Source organism: Anser brachyrhynchus, assembly GCF_964034855.1.
Source record: "Anser brachyrhynchus genome assembly, chromosome: 2".
In the NCBI taxonomy this organism is placed as follows: Eukaryota; Metazoa; Chordata; class Aves; order Anseriformes; family Anatidae; genus Anser; species Anser brachyrhynchus.
Window position 1 is genome coordinate 29,441,041 of NC_137695.1, and position 22,808 is coordinate 29,463,848.

The 22,808-nt window shown below is 37.1% G+C and overlaps 1 protein-coding gene across 1 annotated transcript in view; it reads right to left on the reverse strand.

Moving 5' to 3' along the window:
• The window catches only part of THSD7A (thrombospondin type 1 domain containing 7A), a 297,034-nt gene that overhangs the window by 42,306 nt on the left and 231,920 nt on the right, over nucleotides 1–22,808 (reverse strand). Inside the window, exons 13-17 of the mRNA XM_080578905.1 lie at nucleotides 20,931–21,046; nucleotides 16,578–16,710; nucleotides 14,625–14,728; nucleotides 4,973–5,167; nucleotides 1,373–1,636 (exon numbers count right to left, since the gene is read on the reverse strand). Of these exons, the coding sequence (XP_080435031.1) occupies nucleotides 1,373–1,636; nucleotides 4,973–5,167; nucleotides 14,625–14,728; nucleotides 16,578–16,710; nucleotides 20,931–21,046 (812 nt within the window). The remainder of the gene's footprint in view (nucleotides 1–1,372; nucleotides 1,637–4,972; nucleotides 5,168–14,624; nucleotides 14,729–16,577; nucleotides 16,711–20,930; nucleotides 21,047–22,808) is intronic.

The window sequence follows — 22,808 nt, forward strand, 5'->3', positions numbered from 1 at the left end:
CAACACCGAGAGCAAACAGCTGAGAACATAACTAAAGAACATGGTAAGTACTCAGAGCTTAAAGACAGGTTTGCTGTTCCATGGCAGTTTAAGATCTAGGTATTTTTTCAGTCATTCCAAAATATGATTTATCAAAAAAAAAAAAAAAAAAGTTATCTGAAAAAATAAGCCAAATTTGACATTCAGATGTATTTAAACAAATTTTAGTTGCTTATCCTTCAGTATAAATTAACTACAACTAAAAAAAAAAATAACTTGGGGTAAAAATAAACATTGGAGAAAATTATTCACAAAATTATCTTCCAGCTTTGCTTTGAGATATTAAGTCGAATGCTTGCTTTTCCATTTAATCACAAAGATGGCACAGCTTGGCTTCATGCATTCAGAGTTTCTAATTTACCCTAGCTCTAAACAGGAATTAATAGTGATAATTAAAATCTCCTTAACTCATTCAATTCCTTTGATTAGCTATTTTAACTTCATTCAGGTAAATAAATGAAATTTCTGCTATCTTAATTTAACATATAAATTAGAATACATATACAAATTAAACTTACATTGAACTTTTAATGGCATTGAGACTAACATCCAGTTTTTCATACCAATAGCTCAGATAATTTTTTGCACTGCAAGCAGGAAAACAAATGAACACAAAAACTCCAGTGATGTAAATTAACACACTTCTGGCTCACTGAAAATCAGAAAATGCCAGTTTTGATCCTAATACTATAGATACATCTTCTTCAGGAATGCAAATGTTCCCTCCCAGAGCAATGTGAACATAAAGAATATAAAGTCTTTAAGCAACCTACATTTACACATGACAGAATTACACAGAGAAAGTACTGTGTGCTGTTGAACTCAGGTCAACGCATATCTATTAAGGCACTGAAGAGGAAGGGGTAGAGATAAGGCTATTTAAGGAGATTAAAGCTATCTAAAGAATCTGTGCTTATTTCATGAAAAAAAAAAATCTTTCTTTTCAAAATAGTCCTGTGCGGTCTCTGTTTATTTTTTGAGGATCTGACTCTTCAAAAGTGGTTTCATTCTCAAATTCACAGGTACAGTTTTCTGGAAAAATGACAGCATTAGCCTTTTATTTATTAAAACACCTAGTTGGTATTTTACCGTGATTTAACTTTTAAATATTACTCTGTAGTAATCAGTAAAAATAAAGTTTTCTGTTTTGTGAGTCAGCAATAAAGTATCTTTGTAGAAGCTTACAAAATGTGTATTGTGTTTGAAGGTATCTTGGGATAAAACATAGCCTTAGCAATAAATATCAATCTGCTATTTCTACCTGTACAGATATTACGTTAAATGAAATAAAGCAGACGGATAAATCGATGAAAGAAAAGAAACTTCTAAATACCGTGACTGTTGCATCGTGATGTTTCCACAAGTCGACTATTTTGATCATAGCATGCCATGGCCTGGTAACGATAGCCTTGTCCACATTCCTTAATGTCTCCTTGCATCTTCATTCCCAGCAATACTTCCACTTTACCCTCAGGTAAAATACAGTCTGACCAATTTCCCACAGGCTGGGCGCTATATTTATCACATGGACAAAACTGATTCTCAATCAGAGGATACAACTGAGAATTTTTGCATTTGTCCCTTTTCTTACTTTTTCCTAGAAAGAAGAAATAATTATTTTAAAATAATTATTTTTAAAGTTTGTATCAGTTTAAATCTCAAAAAAAAAAAAAAATCCATCTGTAAGTTTAAGATAAATCTTCCAAAAACGACAAACCTAAGGCCAAAGTTTGCAAATCTACATTCTTGAAATAAAATATGCTTTCCTAAAACTACTTACATTCACTTTTATTTATTTAGGTTAATGACTTGAATTTCTTAAGTAACAAATGTCTATAGTTTGCACAAAGGTAACTTAAGATAAAGCCATATATCTATATTTACTTTGGATAAAAGTACATGGGGTGTACAAGCACTTTGAAAGCAGTTTGAAAAAGTTTGCAAATAAATAAATATATAATTTCCCCCTATTTCAACAGTGGTGTGCAGTCCAATAAAAAATAAATAAATCTCTGTATAAAACTTTCTCAAGTTGAAGAAAATTGCAGGAGGATGTAACATGCATCTTTGGTACAACACTGCCTTCTTTCAAAATGTCAAAACCCTTTAAATTCACCACCTGTTACCAAATATTTTGTTAATAATTACCATTCCTCTTCAGTATTAGAGAAAGCTCCTTCTGTGAATTTGTTTCTCTTCAAATATCATTTTTCTTCCCAAACTGCAGTGTACACATCCAACTCACCTCCCAACCCCCATTAAATTTAATTTTCTCTATGGTTAAGTTTGCTCTATTTTCCTTTCTGTATATGACAGCTCATGTATATTGATGAAGAAGTCTTCACAGAAGCAGTTTTAAAAAATCCCTGCTACTTAGATGATACGATAATTTAATATTTTGCAGGATTTTCCTTGATTGTCAAACCTAAGCACTGGACACAACTCTGCAGCCCCCTTTATTGCTTATATTTACTCCGGCCTTTATTTACAATAAAAAGATGGCACATGAAGAAATGAGTTTTCTTTTGATAATACAACTTTATACTAAAAATATCTTCCTCATCATCATCATTTTCACTATGGATGATTATGAACGCACTCCCAGTTACCTGTATGGTAGCTCATTGCAACAGAGAAAGCACCAGAGCACCTATCACTGCTTTAGCAAATCTGAAGGGGTAACTTAACTCATAACAGGTAAGAATCTCACAGTATTGATAGTGTGGTAAGACAATCTATTATTTCTTGCCCTTTTTTTTTTTTTTTTTAAAGTGTTAGGGTTTTTTTCCCCACATGTGGAAGCAAGCCTGGCATAAAGTTCATTGGAATTATAAGACAGTCACATTTCTGAAGTATTTCTGAAGATATTAATTATTTGCTGTCTACAGGAATGAAATGGAAGATAGGGTTTTTATCCTATCATATTCTTTCTGAGACTGCCAATGGGTACCCTGTTTAGCTACCTTGCCTCTAACGTAGACAATATAGACTACTTGGCAAATAGTGCTGTGACAGAGGCCAAGTCGCACTCTTGAGGTTTCAGTTACAATTTGAAAGCAGAGCCTGCTTTTTTTTTTTCTCTTCACTTCATGCAGAAATAAAAGAGCAGATTAAAATTAAAAAAAAAAAAAAAGAGTTGAAGAAAATGTTTTTCAAAGTGGAAGGGTGTCCACAACATAGAGCAAGGAAAAATTCGTGGCAAATGCTGGACATCAGTAGAAAAACTGTTTTAAATAAAACCTCAAGGAATTTCAAGGGACAGCCCTGTCATGGACACAAAGAAACAGAGCATCACAAAACAGAGAAAGACCCTCATAAAGAAGAAGAAACTCATACACTAAAGATTATTCACAGTTTTGTCAAAAATAAGGCAGAAAATTAAGCAGAGTATTGCCTCTTGCAGTGATCTGAGCTGCTGGATGACAACAGAACTGAGAACACAAAGAACTTTAAAGAGCAAACATTCAGACAAGGGAAGGCTGTATGGCCAGTCTAGTTGGAAGCCAGTACCAGCAGTGTACCCTGGGGTGCAATGCTGGCTATTTAACATCTTCCATAATGATTTGGATGATAGAGTGCACTCTCAGTAGGTTTGCAGAGGACACAAAAATGGGGAGAGTGGCTGACACACCTGATGGCCATACTTCCATCCAGAGGGACCTTGAAAGGATGGAGAAATGGGCCAACAGGAACCTCATGAAGTTCAACCAGGAGAAGTGCAAAGTCCTGCACCTGGGGACGAATGACCCTGTGCACCAGGACGTGCTGGAGGCCACCTCAGCTGGAAAGCAGCTCTGCAGAAAAGGACCTAGGAGTCCTGGTGGACTCCAAGTGGAACATGAGTCAGCAGTGTGCCCTGGCCACTGAGAAGGCTAACGGTATTATTGGCTGCATTAGGCAGCACTGCCAGCAGGTCAAGAGAGGTGATCTTTCTCCTCCATTCAGTATTGCTGAGGCTGCACCTGGAAGACTGGAATCCAGTTTGGGGCTCCTCACTACAAGGTGTCCATGGACTTGCTGGAAAAAGTCCAGCGGAGGGCTACCAAGACGATCCAGGGACTGGAGCACCTCTGCTATGAGGAGAGGTTGCGAGAGCTGGGACTGTTCATCCTGGAGAAGAGGAGGCTCAGGGGGAATCTTATCAATGTCTGTAAATACTGGAAGGGCAGCTGCAAAGAGGATGGACCCAGGCTCTTTTCAGCGGTGCCCATTGCCAGGACAAGAGGCAACGGGCACAAAGTGGAAAGCAGGAGGTTACGTTTAAACATCAGGAAGCACTTGTTTACTATGCGGGTGCTCAGTAAACCCGTTTACAAAGTGTTTACAAAGCATGGGCACAGGTTGCCCGGAGAGGCTGTGGAGATTCTGTGATCCTGTGAACCTTCTTTTACCTCTTTGTGCACAGGATGCAGAATCAGGATGTCGAATAAGCAAGTTATGAAAACCGTTTAAATACCAAACAAGTATGGCCCTTTTGCTGTAAAGACAATGGAATGCTCAACAAAATGCAGGTAAAGAATTTTTTTTTTCCTCAGACTCTGAATCAGATCGTTGGTTTATTATGCCGCTTGAAGTTTTCCACCTCCCTACAACTACAGATAATGCTGACTTATCTGTCAGAAAGAGAAATGGTCTGCTTTACACTTTACTATCTATACACCATAGAGCAGAAACACCAGCTTCCTTTGTTATCCGTACTTCTCTCTAGCCACTTCACTATGATCAAGCGTTTGATACATAAAGCAGGAGATCTCTGTTTTGTTGTTGTTGTTCCACCAACTATAGAGAGCATGACAGTAAGAATGGGTCTGCTTCCTGTTCCAATGATAAATGTTGCTTGCTTGTCATAAGGGAGCCTCAGAACAACTAAGGCTTTAATCAAAACAGTAGCAACGATTAATAAAAGATGCATTGTTTTTCTTGTTACTCTTACCAACAAGAGTGCGTTTTCTTGTTCTGACTCCTCCACAGTCCCCATTGCAGGAAGAAAACTTTGACCAGTTTGTAAACTGACAATCATCTTGGCAAGGAATCTGGCATATCTGTGTTAAGGATGGTAAGGGGCCAGCATATTTAAGGCACTCACTGATGTCAGCCTGTCCTCCATCTTGTCTGCGACAAGTAATTGCTGGAAGGAAAAAAGGATGGGGTTTAATTCATCAGTTTTTCATGGATGTCTCTAATTTAGTAAGTCTACAACATACTACCACAAACTCACATTGAAAGCCCATAATAGCTATACGACAGCCTAGTATTTTAAATCACTTATATCTTGAATTAATACATTTGATATTTCTGACTTTTTTTGAGATTTTCTTTAAATTACTATTTCTCTATCAGTATTTACCAGGAAAAAAAAATTATAGACAACTCTAAATATTATAAAGACTGCACCATGTTATCCATACTGTTGTACTGCTTTTCACATTATCATTTTTCCTACAAAGACAGGCTAATACTCAGGCATTTAAAAACTTGAAATGACACTTTAAGTAGCTGAGTAGTGCATAAGATACAAAATTGTATAAATAGCATATATTTTAGAAAAGGGACAGACATAAAATTTAGAAAAATATTCTAAATACTGCTTAGCCACTTGCAGCAGTATTGCTGCTCAATGTTCTTCAGAAGGTTTTGTTCTTGTAAAAAAGTTGAACGACTAACCATGTTTGCTGTGGGTGGGGTACCAACATGTAGGGGCACAAATTTTTATAGGACAGCCACATCCTGAACAAAACCTTCTTAAAATAAAAATAATTTTCTTTAAAAAACCACAGGTGGCACAAAAGGAAGTATTTGGAATATAAGGATTTACAAATAGGGCTGTTCTGTTAATATAGGCTTTAACAATGTTCTATTACTGTTCTTCGTGGATTTTTTTTTAACATGGTTGCTTATCTATTATTCTAACCTAAGCCTCAGTAAATCTCATTTTATTTCCTAGCCCCCAAAACCATAAAAGTTATTATGCAGTAACTAGATTGGAAAGTTCTAGTTGTTTGTTTACACAATAGAATCATATTTATGCTTCTTGGCATCTGACAGCACACAGTATATGCAGTTTCTCATAATGACTGTGAAAGTAATTTGGATCACCAATTGTTGCAGCAACATTACATCCAAACACAATATATCATTCTCTATACATATGACAGAATATCATGTTTTATATTACACACTGCTCCGTAATTTAAACATAGTACTTCAATTGTACTGACAATAATTGTTTTATTGATATGCGAATTGGAAAAAAATGTAAATTTTACCATCCAAACTATTATGGTATAATCAAGTTCAACTGTTGGAGAAAAAAAACACGTTTGAATGCAAAGTTTCAAAATAAAACAGAAAATAAAACAGAAAATGAGCTATACATGATTTTTTCCTTCCAGAGGAAGGAGGAATACTTGATGAAATGTATGTATTTTTTTATGATTGTTTCAAGGCAATTGGAAGTCTTTCGTGACCTGTGCAAAAACCTTTTTTTCTTTCCTGATAAAGCTTTTTTTTCTTCTGATAGTTCTAAATTTCTACTTCATGATGACTGTAGGAAGTTGAACTTGATGACCCAAATGGTCTGTTTCAAACCTATGTGCCTAGTAAAACATACCTAAAGGCCCTAAGTGAATTGTTTTTTCCACGTCTGCGGTAAAACACCGTGAAAGAGGGGGGAGGGTTGTTTTTCTAGAGATACTAAGCAAACAACTTGCCTGATCCTTGACTGCCCTTTGGTGTAGGGCTGCCAGCACTGTTTGTAATAGGCTCAGTACTGCATTAAGTTGCGCTTACTGGGGGATCGACCAGCTGTACATTGTCTAATACAATTACTCTGTCAAATCCTATTATTATTGGTGGATGTTATACAAAGAATCCCCCTTCCCCCCCCCTTTTTTTTTCTTCCAGATAGAACGATTCAATGAGCAAAACCAAATATCTTAAATTTTAAAATCCATATAACAACAATTTTAATGATGTGTGTGAGCTGTACCTCCTGTAGGATTTCTGTAGTTATCCAAATATTACAAAAAAGCACAAGTCAAACCAGCATCTTCTAATGCAGACCTGGATTGTGGTTTGGGATTCTTGTGAGATCCTCTTTCCAGCTAATAACATACATAAGATACCCCAGGGGAAAAACATAGTTCAGACAAGTTCTACTACATGGAAATTTCCAGAGGTCAAACCTAAATCCTCTGTCTTGAATGCACATGCCAAAGTTGAATTCATCAGCAAAACTAACTGCATTATCTTCACTACATTCTCAAGGAGATACAGGACACCATTTTTAGCAATTAAAACTGTATCTAGCAAAGGGCTAAAAGATTGTCCACTGATTAACCCAATAACTTTTAATGACCAACCTCAAAAGTTTAATACCCATTCTAGATACCGCCTCTCCATCTAATCCTTTGAGAAGCCATAAACACTGTCCATTGAAGAACATTCTTTCTAGCTAAATTGAGTTTTTCTAAAGCCAATATTCATTCTATCTTCCTTGGTCATTAAACACTACTCTGAAGACAGATATTCGCTGTGCCATAATTTTTTTCAGAATCATATTAGTACATCAAATTTACATCAAGCAGACCCAGGTGAGAAGTTCTTCTGGGGTTTAACCTTTTTTTTTCTTCCCTGATTAACTGTCAGTTCAACCGTAGCAATCAAAGCAGGAAAACTTCATTCTTGAGACCAAAATATTTCACCTTAATAACAAGACAAATTAGAAGACAGCTTGGCATACCAAATCAATTCCCAAATCTTAATTTTCAGAGTGACTGTCCATAATTATTCATACTATTTCTATTTGACAGGACCTGGATCCATTTTACTGTTGTTATTCCACAGATTAGGGTATACATTTGAAAGGTTAATACTCCTTTGACTGTTAGAACAGTGGCTATTTTTTCATTACTTAAAGTCAAGATTTTGACCAATGCATACATAACATTAACACATTATTTTGGCTAAATGTCTTGCCTGACATCAGCAATGCCCTTACTTTTAATGGAGATGTTAAGAGTACATTTTTCACACACAGCCTAATATGGGCAAATTCAGCCCCTGCATCTTTGATCAAATGCAATCCTGTAATTATGTTCAGTAAATGTCACTGAGATCAATGGTTAACTTAGTATACAAAGCAATGTCTTCAACTACTATAAAGCCATGCAGTGCCAGACTAATTATTTTGCCTATACAACCATGTCACATTTATTACAGACATTAGCAGTAAATGGAAAGAGTGCAGTTCTTCTATTACTGAATTAAGCACAAGTAATTGTTAAGTGAAAACATAAAACAGGAGTATGGCTAACAGAAAAATCAAATTTAACAAGGAAACTATTCACTTAGGAAATTGTTTTGGCATTTAACAATAATTATCTCCCAGAAGAAAGGTGTGAAATAAACAGCAGTCTAAATTTTCTAGACATGGGACTTTGATGTAATTAAAATTTTATCTGATAGCATTGTTTCCACTAAGTCACAGGGGACTACAGGCTAATACATTTGTTGGTGGCATAATGAAACACTAAGACTGTATTTTAACAAGTCTTGTTATGCACAAGTTTATATAAAGATCTTGCCAACACTGTTCCCATCATTAATGTACTTCACTGAGATTCCACTGAGATGCAAGATTTGGTTACCCCACAGACACCTAAAAATAGCAGTACTTTGTAAATGAAAGTGCCCTAATGTCCTTTGTTTTACAATACATTTGTGCTACTTTTTCATTTGTTAAATATTCCAATTGTGAAATCATTGCTTCATTTCTAGAAAAGCAAAATTATTCCAGCACACACTTATTTTTCTTACACCTACTATCAGTGTTGCATAGGGTATGACTTCATCAATGTTTACCAGCTTTTTCTGACTAGACACTGCATGATAAAATAATTCTATCATGAAGTATCTTAAGCAGAAGCACGTGCCAATAATGGGATAACGTAAGTCTAAGAGTTCTTTATGTGACAAAAAGAGTAACAACGTGTTACTGCTGAAAAGAGTTGTCTGGAGATTTTGGTTCTTGCTTTAGCAATAAAAATAAATAAATAAATAAATAATGTAAATAATGCTTTGGAGCACTACTGTCCAAATTTTTCAGTAAAAAACGTGAAGCTGCCTGTTGTCATCTGCAGTGAATTTTTAGTCATACGAACCAGAGAAAAGGGAACTCTCATCTGTTAAATCTCGATGGTGTTAAAATGGTAGTTTATAGCTCCATCAAGGAGCAGCAGTCCTTTGTCATTTTGTCTCCTTTATTGTGCTTTTGATGAGGGCATGCAAGTGTAACAAAAGCAAATCCCCCCTCTAGGTAAGCAATGTCCAGAGAGGTAGGCTACAGTCCCTACTTAGCTGCGATGAGAGGAAAGTGCTTCTGACCACCAGCTCTACTTCTGAGCCTCCTCACAGCTCAAACAAGCCTGCAAGGCACCTTGTGTGCTCACGGCAATCCTAGGAATCTTCCTCCAATTCCCCTGCTTCACAGTCTTTCAAATAACTCCAGACACATCCTGTGAACGAAACATGGTGAGACCTCAGGATCAGACCTTTAATAACGGCCAATTCCCAGTGACAGCAAGTACAGCTATTCAGAGATATTTTGTCTGACAGCAAGGTTACATAAGCTTCTGCTTAAATTTTATAAATAACCTTCCTCTTGCTGTTATAGAATCTGCTGACAGATTTCACAATATTCATCCCATTCCTCTTACAAAACTCTGAGGAAGATTTATGGTGGCAAGGACTGCAGGCTGCACATCCTTTTGCAAATCTCTTTTCAGTCACTGTGGTAGCCCTTCCCTGTGCATCCATCCATATACATCGTGATGTGATTAGGCTATTGCGGTTTGGGCACTCTAGCTTTTTATCTGCTATACGTCCTCTTCACTAGCACTGGGATGTGATCCAACAAACCCTACTTAAACCCGCAGAGGCTACTGGCAAGACAACCTCTTTTAGAAAGCAAGTTTCCTAGGCTTTCCTGTACAATTCAAAAGGGATTTGAACTGGATTTCTAAGTTCCTTCAGACTTTACTGGAGCTGAGGGTTACTGACATAGATGTTTAAGATGTGAACATAACATCATGTATAACTGCTTGAGCTGAAGCTGTTCACAATTTCAAACTATACATTAATCTATCTCACTGAGCAGACCTCTGCTTTGAAGTTATCTATGTGCTAAATAAATGTTGGCAGTAAGAATTACAAAGCAGTCTCTCTTAGCACACTAGCTGGAGCAGGTTCCTCTCCTGGTCCACAGTGAGTTTTATAGCCCACATCACCATCCAATACTAGAAGCCTGGTTTTATCAAGCATTTGCTCTCTTGTTCCAGATTCTGTATTTTGTATTTGCCAACATACCATGTTTCTCCCTCCCGGGTTTCAGGTGACTCATCAAGACATCTGGTCAATTTACGCTTGTTAACTGAGTAACAGTTTACGATAATAAACACAACCATAAATGCTGTTGTAGTAAAACACGGTTTCTCTCTCTGCTTCTTGTTGCTTTCTGATAGGGTCAAGCGGACGTTTCAAACTCATTGCTGATGCACTCATAAGACCCTTTCATGAGGGTTTGGAATAAGAGCAAGTTAGAAGTCTTAAGTTACTGCAATTACAGAATAATTCTTGCTCTACTTATCCACTGTTAAAAGACATTTTACCAGTGATAAGACTGCAAATTTTCATTCATTATAGAAACTCAGCACAATTATCATAACTATCTGCATTGTTCAAATAAATTAATGACTACAACAATGAATTTGCTTCTCAAGTATTAAATGCAATGTTACAATGCTTGGGTTTAGATATAAATAGTTTCCCATCATTTGAATGAATAACTAACAAAAAAATTCTAAATAAAATCCGTTCATATAACAAAAAGCAAAACCACCAAACCCCTTCCTTCTCTTTCCTCTGCACTGACCCAAGTTCTAATTTTCTGACATGTTCATTTAAACTGACATGATTTGTAACAAAACCGCCATTACACAAGACAGCTAGAAACAGAGCTGTCTTTAACAATGAATCACAATTCTAAATTTTATGATTCACCCAAGTTTCTCTTCTGTTGAGCAAGACCAATGTGGCAAAAAAAGCTGAAGAATGGAAATGTGAATAGTAAAGCTGTTGTATAAAGCAAGGCATGCATATGCTTTATCTTTATTCAGACATTCTTAAGATCAGTCATCTAACCAGTAATTTTAAATGATTTCTAACTTCTAGTTTTTCCTTCAGATGTAACTATCTTTCTAGCTAACATATGAACAGTACAGACTATTTTGTTGAAAATAAACTGCAAATGAGTGCATAGTCAGATGTGCCTATTCCCTGGTATACCTTCCTACTCCTTCTCATTTAAGACATTTGCTGTTACTGTCTGTTACAGCGTTCTTGTGTAGGCAATCACATCAGAAACAGGATAAACTAATAGCATTGGCAATATCTCAGACTGAAAAAGAGCAGAACTATTGTCACATACAAGAATGAAATTACTGCTCTATTGAGTATAAACAAAAAATGAAATGACAATCCACTGGAAACCAAAGGACTGACTTCTACAAGAATTTTGTTTCACTTCATCTTCAAAAGTAAGTTAATAGAAACAGATGAATGTGTGATTTCTACATTCATGAGCTCCAGAAATTTCAAACTCCTTTTCCATTGATTTTTTTTTGCTGTTTACATATACATTCATAAAATCGTAAACATTTGTAGAGAAATCAGCAAAAAATGCTTAAATATACAATTCAAAATATCTGTATTCACTATCACATTATAAATGCAGTATCAAAATATTATACCAAACAGATTTCATATTTCATTGTTTAGCATTTCCTGATTTGGGGGTAGTTAAAAGGACTTGCACCGTAGTAGTTTTGTCTTTTTCTGTATCTATATCACAAAATAATCTTTAAATAAATGATGTGTAGTACAGAACTTTTAAGAATATACTATCATGCAAAGTTTTCCACAGTCTGTAGAAACTTTATTTTTGAGAAGCTAAGTATTCAGGAGGTAGCTAAGAATCAGCAGGGAGAACGGACAAAACCTCTTCAAGAATCTTCCTTCAAAAACTCATGAAATCTTTCTAATACTGCTGAAGGCAGAATCTAATCATCCAGAAGCTTGCATTCAGGTCAGCCTCCACTCACAGAGCACCCTGCATGAAATCAACTCTTGTAATGGGGACCAGAGTAACGTGCACCACTAAAATTTCACACATGGCTGTTTTCATGGCAGAAATTAGAAAGTAAGAAGGGAGAGGGAGTAAATTAATACCCTGTGTAGGAGAAAACCTATACAAAACTATCAAAACATACAATCAGTAATTCCAAAATCATGTATTGCTTACTATATGTGTAATACACATGATTGAAGTTGGAGCTTAAAAAAACAATGACAAAAACCACAACCAATCAACACACAAAAAACCCTGAAACTCTCATGACATGGAATAATAAAATACAATTTGCATGCACAATAATTGGCTATCCTTTATTAATGAGTTTGAGGCCAAGTCATTAGAATGAGGCTCTGCAACACATCTATAGAAAATAACATTTTGTACTGAACTCCTACCGTCAAAGACAGAAATCTTATTTTCTCAGTGTTATATGAATGTATCCTTCAGAGCTGCTAGAAGTAGATTGCATTAGTGATAGACCTCTGAAAGAATTACCACAGTCAGAAGTCTTTTATATTAGCAGGCAATACCTCCAGGTTTCATTTCATGGTAAGTCCTAAACTGATCTCCTGTAACACCTTCTGTGTAAATGGTAGAAGTTACTAGCTTAAGATTTACTCTGACTTTTTAAAGTATACCATAACCTCATTTAATACTGCAAGGAAATTAATGACCATAACATTTCATTTCTGCAGTTCGCAGTGTCCTTTATCAGGAATTCTACAATCTGCTGAGACAATATTGTTTTAACAGATAGAAGTTTGCACTCAGCAAACGCAAAAGACCTTCCTGAAATTCAGGGTTGACTAGTAGTTCAAAGCAATTCAATTACTGTAACACAGTAAGTGGGAACTGTAATTATTTTCATACTGAGTTTATTTAATGCACCTATAAATATCTCCTTACTATAAACAGTCACACATACACAATTCTATTAAATCTACAAAATTCTCTGTGAAAACAGGTGACAGTAAAGCTGTACGTGGCTGTTAAAATTATTTTCTATTAAATGCAAATAGTGGAAAAACATTTGGGTCACTGGCCTTGGAAGGTCAGTGGTTTTGAAGTCAAACTGGCAGCTGTTTAAGAGAGCTACACATCAGTGGTTAATTCCGGGGCCAATTCTGTTTAGCATCTTTAACAACCTGCACAGAAAGTGCCCTCAGCAAGTTTGAGGACAACACCAGTTTGAGAGGAGCAGTCAGTACCTACCTGGAAAGTCTGGCTGCCATTCAGAGGACCTTGACAGCCTGTAGAAATGGGCTGTCAGAAACCTCATGAACTTTAGCAGTGTAAATGCAAAGTCCTGCACCTCTTGTGCTCCTATTACACTCTACAGCTACCTTCTTTACACCTGATCGAAGGGTATAAAGAAGAGAGAGCTGGAGTCTTCTCAGAAGTATATAGTGAAAGAATAAGGGGCCACAGACAAACTGCAGCAAGGGAAATTTCAAAACATGTATTAGGGAAAACGTTTTCAGCACAAGAGCAGACAAGCAGAGCAAGTGCCCAGAGAGGCTGTGTGATCTCCATCCTTGGAGATGCTGAGAACTCATCTGGACACATCCCTGAGCAACCTTCTCCAGGCTGGGTGGGATCTAAGTTTAAAACTAGCCCTGCTATGAGTGGAGGGTTGGACAACAGGACCTCCACAGCCTTCCTCTAGCCCAAAATTATTGTAGGGTTCTCCAATCCTAATTCTTTGAACAATCCTTACAGGTAACAAAAGTCTTACATTTGGTCTAACAGATATACTTATAAACATGTCCAGAGAGGTTGCCCAGAGAGGCTGTGGATGCCCCATCTCTGGAGGTGTTCAAGACCAGGTTAGATGAGGCCCTGGGCAACCTGATCTACTGGTTGGTATCCCTGCCCATGGCAGGGGCGTTGGAACTAGATGATCTTTGAGGTCTCTTCCAACCCAGGCCATTCTATGATTCAATGTCTTCACAACCTTGCCACCTGAAAAACGTCATGTTTTAACAGGTGAAATTGCTCCGTTTTTTTTCCACAAAAAGAAGACTATAAAGTGACCTATCTCCTTTTTTTTAAAAAAAAATTTATTTATTTATTTATTTATTATTTCTCTTCAGAGAAAACTTTCCAGAAATGTGCTTCAGGTAAGGATGGTGAAGTAAACCCAACAAATAATACCATGAATTAGTCACTGATGCAGTATCAGTACTTAAAAATAAATTAAAGTTGATATTATATGAATAAAGCATTTGCCAAATACCAGTTAGGATGCACTCTACTATACTAGCATTCAGTATTTTCCTCTGCTGATCACCAGAAATTTAAGTAAAATTAATGCTAAATTACAATGACTGAATTTTAGGCAGTTCCCACACCAGTACAGCCATAGACATCTGCGGAATAAACAACAGGTTCTAACCTCTTGCTTGTAGCCCAGGTCCACAAGTCTCGTGTGCTCCTGGACTGTCTTGGCGCACATACCATGGTACTAGCTGGCACCTGCGCCACTTATGGGTCTTCCACCTGAAACGAGGATGAAATAATCAAGTAGAAACAATTCATCTAAATTTGTAGCAATAAAATCACAAAGAATAAATTCCTTTGCCAAGCTGCTTCTTCCAAACAATATACCAAAAAGGTGAAATCAGGAGCAAAAAATTACCACAGACACAGCAAAGCACTGGGACAGTGAGTTTAAATGACTGCAACAGTGCCTCAGGAGATCCCAGAGCACTTAGGTCTAGGGTAGCCGAGTGGCAGCACCTTAGAAATGTGGAGCCAACCAAGAGATCCAATGCAGTGTATGGGCCCAGATCATATCAAAATAAAACAATCAAGAAGAAGTTGAAAAAAGCTTTGATTAAAAAAATGAAATATTGTGCTGCCTATATTATTTAATCTGTAATTTAAACTGCTAAGAAACTTCTACAAAATTCTATTCTAGTTTTGCAGAATACTCTAGGCCTTTAAATGTAATCCAGGGAAGTCCAGTTAATGTCGCAGTTCCAAAATAATCCAGAGTGTTTTGAATTACGCAGAGTGAGGGCAAAAAAAACCCTAAATCCACTGCTCAGACCATCTTCTGCTCTTTTGTATAAAGTGATCAAATCACTTACCTCAAGTTTCATTGTAACCTGCCTCTGCTGGCTAATATCTGAACTAATTCATGAGCAAATCTGAGTGCATGAGTCCACCTGTCACAGCATGTGTACAGGTCAGAAAGATACTAAAGGAAATATGCAGAAAATGTGTTCAGTAGCAGTTCATGTCATGAAAACCAAATCACCTCATTTACCACTCACTAGCAACTCTAGTTGCTACTTCTACTTAGCACATCATCCTGTAGTAGCTCAGGTAAAATTTGGTACTGAAGATTCTAAAGAGATGAGGAGCAGACAGTATTTTAAAGGATATAACTCTGATGCTGGTATTGACTAGAAAAAGATTTCAAATTATATTTCTCTCATGCTTGGAGTATTCACTGTGATAGCTTCCCAATGCTGTTTTGCATACTTTCATATCTTTCAGTTACATACAGTGTTGCCTCCAAATGAATTGGCAATGATAATTCTTACCAGATGATGAAAGCAATATATTTCTTTAATCTCAATCTGTTTTGGCCAAAATAAAATTAAATTCTATTTGTACCTCTGCAACAGAGTGTTTTCATGGAAATTAGCAAGCCTTTTTCTCTGTCCACTGGAAAAAAATTGGCTTCCAATTCAAATATATAAATTATACATTAAAAATAACCCTCATATATTATTTTATCAAGTACATCTAAGCTTTCTCATGCCACTCAGACAGATGTTGCAAAACTGCCCCAAAAGTTTTCTTAAGCAGTTAAAGTGGTGTTCACCACCTGCTAGAATTGTCAGCCTTCTCTGGTGAAGATCAGTCAACACTGTACGTTAGGGGATGTATCAATGGGTGGGTCATCTCTGGATTGATGGGAATGGAAAAACGGAGAGTATGTTTCTGCATGGCAGCAGAACTGAGCTCTTCTAAATAGACTCTGCATTTCACTGGTTTAGATAATTTAAAATAGATTTTTTTTAATCATATAGAATTTCAAAATAATTGCAAGGCAAGATTTATCTTGGAAACCAATTCTTACTAGTTGCAATGTTCCTGCAAAGAAACTGTAAAAAACAAACAAACAAACAAAAAAACATAATTTCCCAATTCAAAGGAAAGAAAATGTTGACATGTTGGTCTTGATACACTGTGGGCCCAACTGAGTGTACATATCTATTCAGAAACCTTGATTTAGCCATGCATCCTATTTTTCTTAAGTGGAATTCAACAAACTTTAGAGGTAGGTAGAGGTTGAAAAATCATGCATAAACTGCCTTTGGTTGATAAACACTACCTGTAGCTATAGCAGACGGGAGAAGCTTCACATTCTTTTTCCTCAAACAAAGTGTCTGGGCACTCACGACCACCATTAGCAGGGAGCTGGATAATGACTCGGTGACGGGACTGTTTTTTTACTACAACATCTCCTGCAAAGAGTAGAAAAACTTGTTTCTCCTGCTACTATACAGGGATGACAGTAATTAGAGAAAAATAAGATTTAACATAACAGGTATTTGAGTCAATCATTATAATAGTGACATACCACTTTGTCCATATTCAGAAAATTAAGCCTAATAGATAAAACACTTTAATCTCAGCTAAAGACCTAGAAGCAGAGTGAAACAGAAAGCAACAACAATGCCGTCTGAATGAATATACAGCTGAAGCGAACACACTGTCTAAGGGAACAAGAACAACCATCTCAGTCTGCTGCTACATATTAGTTTCAAAGCATAAATATGCTTTAATCATTGGCTTGCAAAACTAGAAACATAAATTAACAGAGAGAAATTATTATATTTCGTTATTTCTCCATTCACTAAGTGTCTCAATCAGAAAATCTAATTGCCTTTTGCTAATCTCTACAGCCAGGAATATAACAAATTTAATTTACACTCTTTGGTTATCTCCAGGATGGGCTTTAATTCTGCTCTTTATACCCTTGTTTCCCACAAGCATTACCCTACCAAGATCCACAAAATATTCCAAAAGAACATATTCTACATATAACAGTGAACTTTTATTTTCTCAGTCTAGAATTTACAGTTTATAGATTCTAATTATTATAGTCATTCATTATTAATGATAAATAGTAAATAGTTCCCATAAGAATTTTGATTTCCACTTCAAATACCTGTGCTTCAGGCAGAATATGAAGGGAAAACCCACAAATTTGTATTAATTCCATAGGAATAGCTAATGCACAAATATTTAAGGTAAAAATATTCGTTTTGGTGTTGTTTTATTTTATTTTACTTTATTATTTTTTTTTCAGAGAGCTGTAATGCAGACATTCAGTTGACTGGGTTGATACCAGCTTTGGTGGGTTACAACAGCAGCTGCAGCTTGTCTGAACACAGAAGCATACTGGACCATAGCCAAGCAATCATAATTAGGAGCAAGCAGTAGGAGAATCCCGGCAGTGGCTCTCCACCACCTGGCTGCTTTTTCAGAACTGAGAAAACCCTCTGCTCCTGAGTCAATCAGCTCCAGGAGAAGCCAGGGGCTGGCAAAAGGGACAAGACAGACGTGCTGCCCAAAGCCTCTGACTAGCTTGCTGACACAAATGGGTAAAGCCCATGGAAAAAAAAAAAAAAACAGTTTGTGCAGTAGTATGAAAACATTGTTTGACACACAGAGGAGAAGAAATGCCCATACTGGTTAACTAATACACTATTTTATAGAAGAATACATCCTAGTTTGTGGTCAATATTAATGAAAATATGATTAACAAATCAATAACTTTCTTAAAAATGAAAAAAGGACAACATTTTTGTCCAAGATGATATACCCCAACAAAACCATTTCAGCAAGAACCATTAATACTGATGTAAAAGAACACAGTATTTAATAATGAACAAGTATATATAATAGATTCAGTTTCAATGGTCTTAATTATCTGGTGTTTTTCAAAGGTTATAAATTTAATCTTCCTAACCATTCTTTTATTTGTTAGAATGAACTAAGCTCTATTATGAATTACTGTGAAAATGACTTTATGTTTGTGTCCTTTACAAAGCATGAAGAATAGACTGTGACATTTGAAGTACATATATTTGATGTAACAATATCTTACATTCTGATAATATGGTAGCTGTGAGTAATCATCACATCCCGCACAGGGATTAGCACCCTGTGGAACAAGGAGTATTACAGACTTTGTCCGTAATGGTAGATATTAGAAACATACCTCCTTTTAAGCTTAAAAAAGAAAAAGAGATAAGGCAGAAAGATGTAGGCAATATTAAGCCAGTCATCACTTCAACTTCATGTACAATTATAATGTCATAAAAATTCAACCGATACCTGCACTGTTTTTAAGGGTTTTGCCAAGTGTATTAAAATTGCAATGCATATTTAAATCAGACCATTAACATCAACTAAATAACATCTTATTCTTATTAATTTTGCTTATTAAATTTCCTTCTGTTTTCCTTGGGGTAGAAAAAAAAACAGCAAAGGCAAAAGTTAGAGAGTTTTGCCCGAACTATATTAATATACATATATATCTTGGGATACACAGCCTCAGGTTTTCTGATGAACAAGCAGCATATGTACTTTTAAAGGCAAAATCTGACAATTCAAATGCAGTTTCTACAACTGCAGAAATATCTGTTTTAGTGCTATACTAAGAGATATATGTCTACCCTGTGACTAGTCATGATGGTGTGCTCCCCTTTCCACCCCTTCTCGCCTTCGGTCTGACTGTTGCCTTGTTCAAACACTGGCCACTGCACCCAAGGCCTTGCTCAGGCAGATAGTGATCACAATATTGGCTCAAGATGGGTGCTGAAGAAGCTGACAGACAGACGTTTTCCTCAGCAGCTGAGGGCTGATGGAACATGTGCCAAAAAAAAAAAAAAAACCAAACAGTAAAACTATTAGTCCATCATCTCACCCCATAAAGAGTGAGCAGGCCAAGAGCCCTTTGAGCTCTTCTGCATGGCATCTGGTTGCATGACAGGATCTCCCCTTGAGCAGGGATGCCACTCAAGGTCATGCCTGCTGCAGAGATCCCTTATTCCTTTTGACAGATTTCTTGCCACAACAGATCCTCGGTAAGTGATTAATGGCTTGCTAAACTTTGCAAAGAGTATATCTTGGATTGATTGTACACTTATAACCCTCAAACTTTTCAGTATAAACCACTGACCAAGTCTGGGACTAGGGGCTGATTCAGCCATACCTAGGCTCTTATATCTAAGGTTCAATGAGTTTAGAAAATGAGGGGAATCCACCCTGAACCTCATGACTTAATGGGAGAGTCTTCCCAACATGTCTGACTTACCCTGTCCTCTATGCTGTAAACAGAATCATAGAATCATTAAGGTTGGAAAAGACCTCCAAGATCATCTGGTCCAGCCATCTCCAACCATCAATATCACCACGTCCAACCTTTCCTTAAACACCCCCAAGGATGGTGACTCTATCGCCTCCCTGCACAACCCATTCTAATGCCTAACCAATAATCAACAAAATAATCAACTGTACCCTGCCATCTCAAATCATGTTAAGTTGCTGTCTTATTTAAGATTAAGCTTTGTTAAATCACTCACTACATTATATCAACAAACATATTGCTGCTACTTTCTTACAAGTGAAATGTATGATTTCATCTGCAACACTAGTTATCAGTGGAAGATGCAAAAGGCAGTTTATGACATATCATAGAATCATAGAATATCCGAGTTGGAAGGGACCCACAAAGATCATCGTGTCCAGCTCCTGGGTCTCCCAAGGCCTGCCCGCTACCCCCTCCCACCCCCCACCCCCCCCAAAAAAAAAAAGTCAGATCATGTGTCTCAGAGCGTTGTCCAAACACTTCCTGAACTCTGTCAGGCTTGGTGCTGTGACCACTTCCCTAAGCCTGTTCCAGTGCTCAACCACCCTCTTTGTGAAAAACCTTTTCCTGATATCCAGCTTGAGCCTCCCCTGTCACAGCTCCATGACGTTCTCTCAGGTCCTGTCTCTGGGTACTGGAGAGCAGAGATCAGCACCTGCCACTCTGCTCCCCTTGTGAGGAAGCTGTAGACCACGATGAGGTTTCCCCTCCGTCTCCTCTTCTCCAGGCTGAACAGTCCAAGTGACTTCAGCTCCTCGTACATGTCTTCCCCTCTAGACCCTTTACCATCTTTGTTGCCCTCCTTTGGACACTCTCTAACAGTTTTATATCTTTCTTATACTGCGGCACCCAAAGCTGCACACAGTACTACTCCAGGTGAGGCCGCACCAGTGCAGAGCACAAGGACAACCCCTTCCCTTGACCAGTTAGCAATGCTGTGCGTGATACACCCCAGGATACGGTTGGCCCTCCTGGCTGCCAAGGCACACCACATATAAACAGGCAAAATGGAAAAAAATAGATACTTATGGAAAATACAGAAAAATAAGCAAAACAGAAAATAGAAGACATCCTTCGAGACAAGAGTCTGTAACTAGAAGTTACAATGGATTTTAGAGACCACTAAATAAATTTTCTACACTGTTCTATGGGCAGAAACACTACTTCCCTGCAGCTGCTGTATCAACTGTTACATTTCCACCGTCAGAAGAAGGTGGGGGTAAGTATTCTGCCAAAAGTGATTCCTGATCTGACTATACTTCTTTTCTTAAAATCTCTCTACTAGCACACAATGGATAAAATTACCATCTTGACATGAAGAAGGACACAATGTCCAGTCACTGAATGGAGTCACAATACAGTCCTTCCTACAGGGAAGCAGACATGGCCTCACTGTTTCTGGTCGGAGATTCTCGGGGCATCTAAAAAAAAAAGAAAAAGAAGCATTATCAAATAAACAATCATTCTGCAGTGAAGTGGTGAATCATGAGAGATACTGAATGTCTGCAGGTACACAAGGGGAGTGCTAGATGCCCAGAACTCACCAGGACAGAGCTCAAAAACAAAACCTGTTAGAATTGAAATATCTCTGGTGGAAGCAAGCCAAAACTGGTGCATTCTGCACCTGGAGATTGAACTAAAAGAAGAAAAAAAAAATCATGATTCCTCATCTGCCATTCCAGACTCTTTCCTTTTCACTGTTATTTTAAAGCTTCAACATTATTGTAAAGAAAAGCCATCTAGCTTAGTCTAGCAAAATACATTTCTACCTCTTCACAAATTTACTAGAAGCATAAATTCTGGCAAGAGGCATATCTGGCATAAATAATGCTGCTAACCCAGGAATATATAGGTATAAATTGGCCATGATTATGACAGAAACCAGGAACGGTTTGAAACTACCAGATCAATAAGTCTGCGGAAGACCGTCAGAAGGGACAGGAGACCTTGCTTATTTTAAGAAGAGGCTTGATCAGTATATAGAAGGGATTATTAGACTGCCACATATGGGACTCATTAACCCAGGTCACCTTCCCAGTTCTGTTTTTCCATTTTTTCATTAAGAACAAACAACCTTCTACACTGCATTATGTTTTCAAAAGATGCTATAGCTTTTGCAGAAGTACTGCAAATCTTTAAAATAATTTCAAAATGGCTATTGCCCTAAAAGCGCACAGAATGTGGACTGTCAGAGGATTACATAAAAAGGTACGAAAAAACATCACTTCTACATTTTGGAGCATTATTAAAAAACATTACTATGATTTTCCTCTTGTTGGCTGCAAGGCATCTTGGACCAGAGAGATAAGAGACCAATTTTATATTTGGATTGGATCAGCTTGGGAAGCTTGGGGAAGTATGAGGCATTCAGGCTGGAGGGAGCACTGACAAGTCTAATGATGAGTTACCAAGCAAATGTGGCCTCTGTTGTCGGTGGAGAACTACACCTGTGTCAGCAGGGGAAGAAGAACTGGTGAAAAGAGAAGAAAATTGGAACTGCAGCTTTACAGGAAAATATTCTTCAGCAATAACATTTGCTAGTTTACTGTCTGTTTCTGAGTTTTCCTGTCAATTCACATACTCTTTCCAAAGTATGTTCCATTCCTGTGAACCTACACCAACTTTTTGCCTATAATGAGGCCCCTTGTAAAGATATCTCCACCCTTTAAAGAAAGTTTCTCCCCTAAAATACGAATGCGAAGAACTATGCAAAATTATAGCTATAGCAACAAAAATCTTCGTAATGTCTTCATAAGCCCTGTCTATCTTTTTAAGTTAAATTTTGCCTTTTATTTTGTATGGGATTCATAAAATCAAATTACGTATGCATGGGTGTATTATATATAGTGTCAGGTACACTTTAAAAAATGATCTGCCACCAATCATATACAGTGACTACATTGTCAGGAATTTTCTCTAGGGACAAAATTCAAACTGTTTCCGAGCAATATGGAACACTGGCTTACTAATATTTTTTTCCTTAAGGAACAACAGAAATTATAAGCATACAGAAAAGTCTGAATTATATACTTTCACTGTTTCACTAACAACTTCATCTTTCAGGAGCACTGTACATTACAATTCCTCTTCAGATCCTTGGGCAAGGCAATTAGGTCAATTAGAACACCATTTCTATCTTTTTATATTGTTTGTATTTAGTATATGTGGCTTAAAGTAATGTAT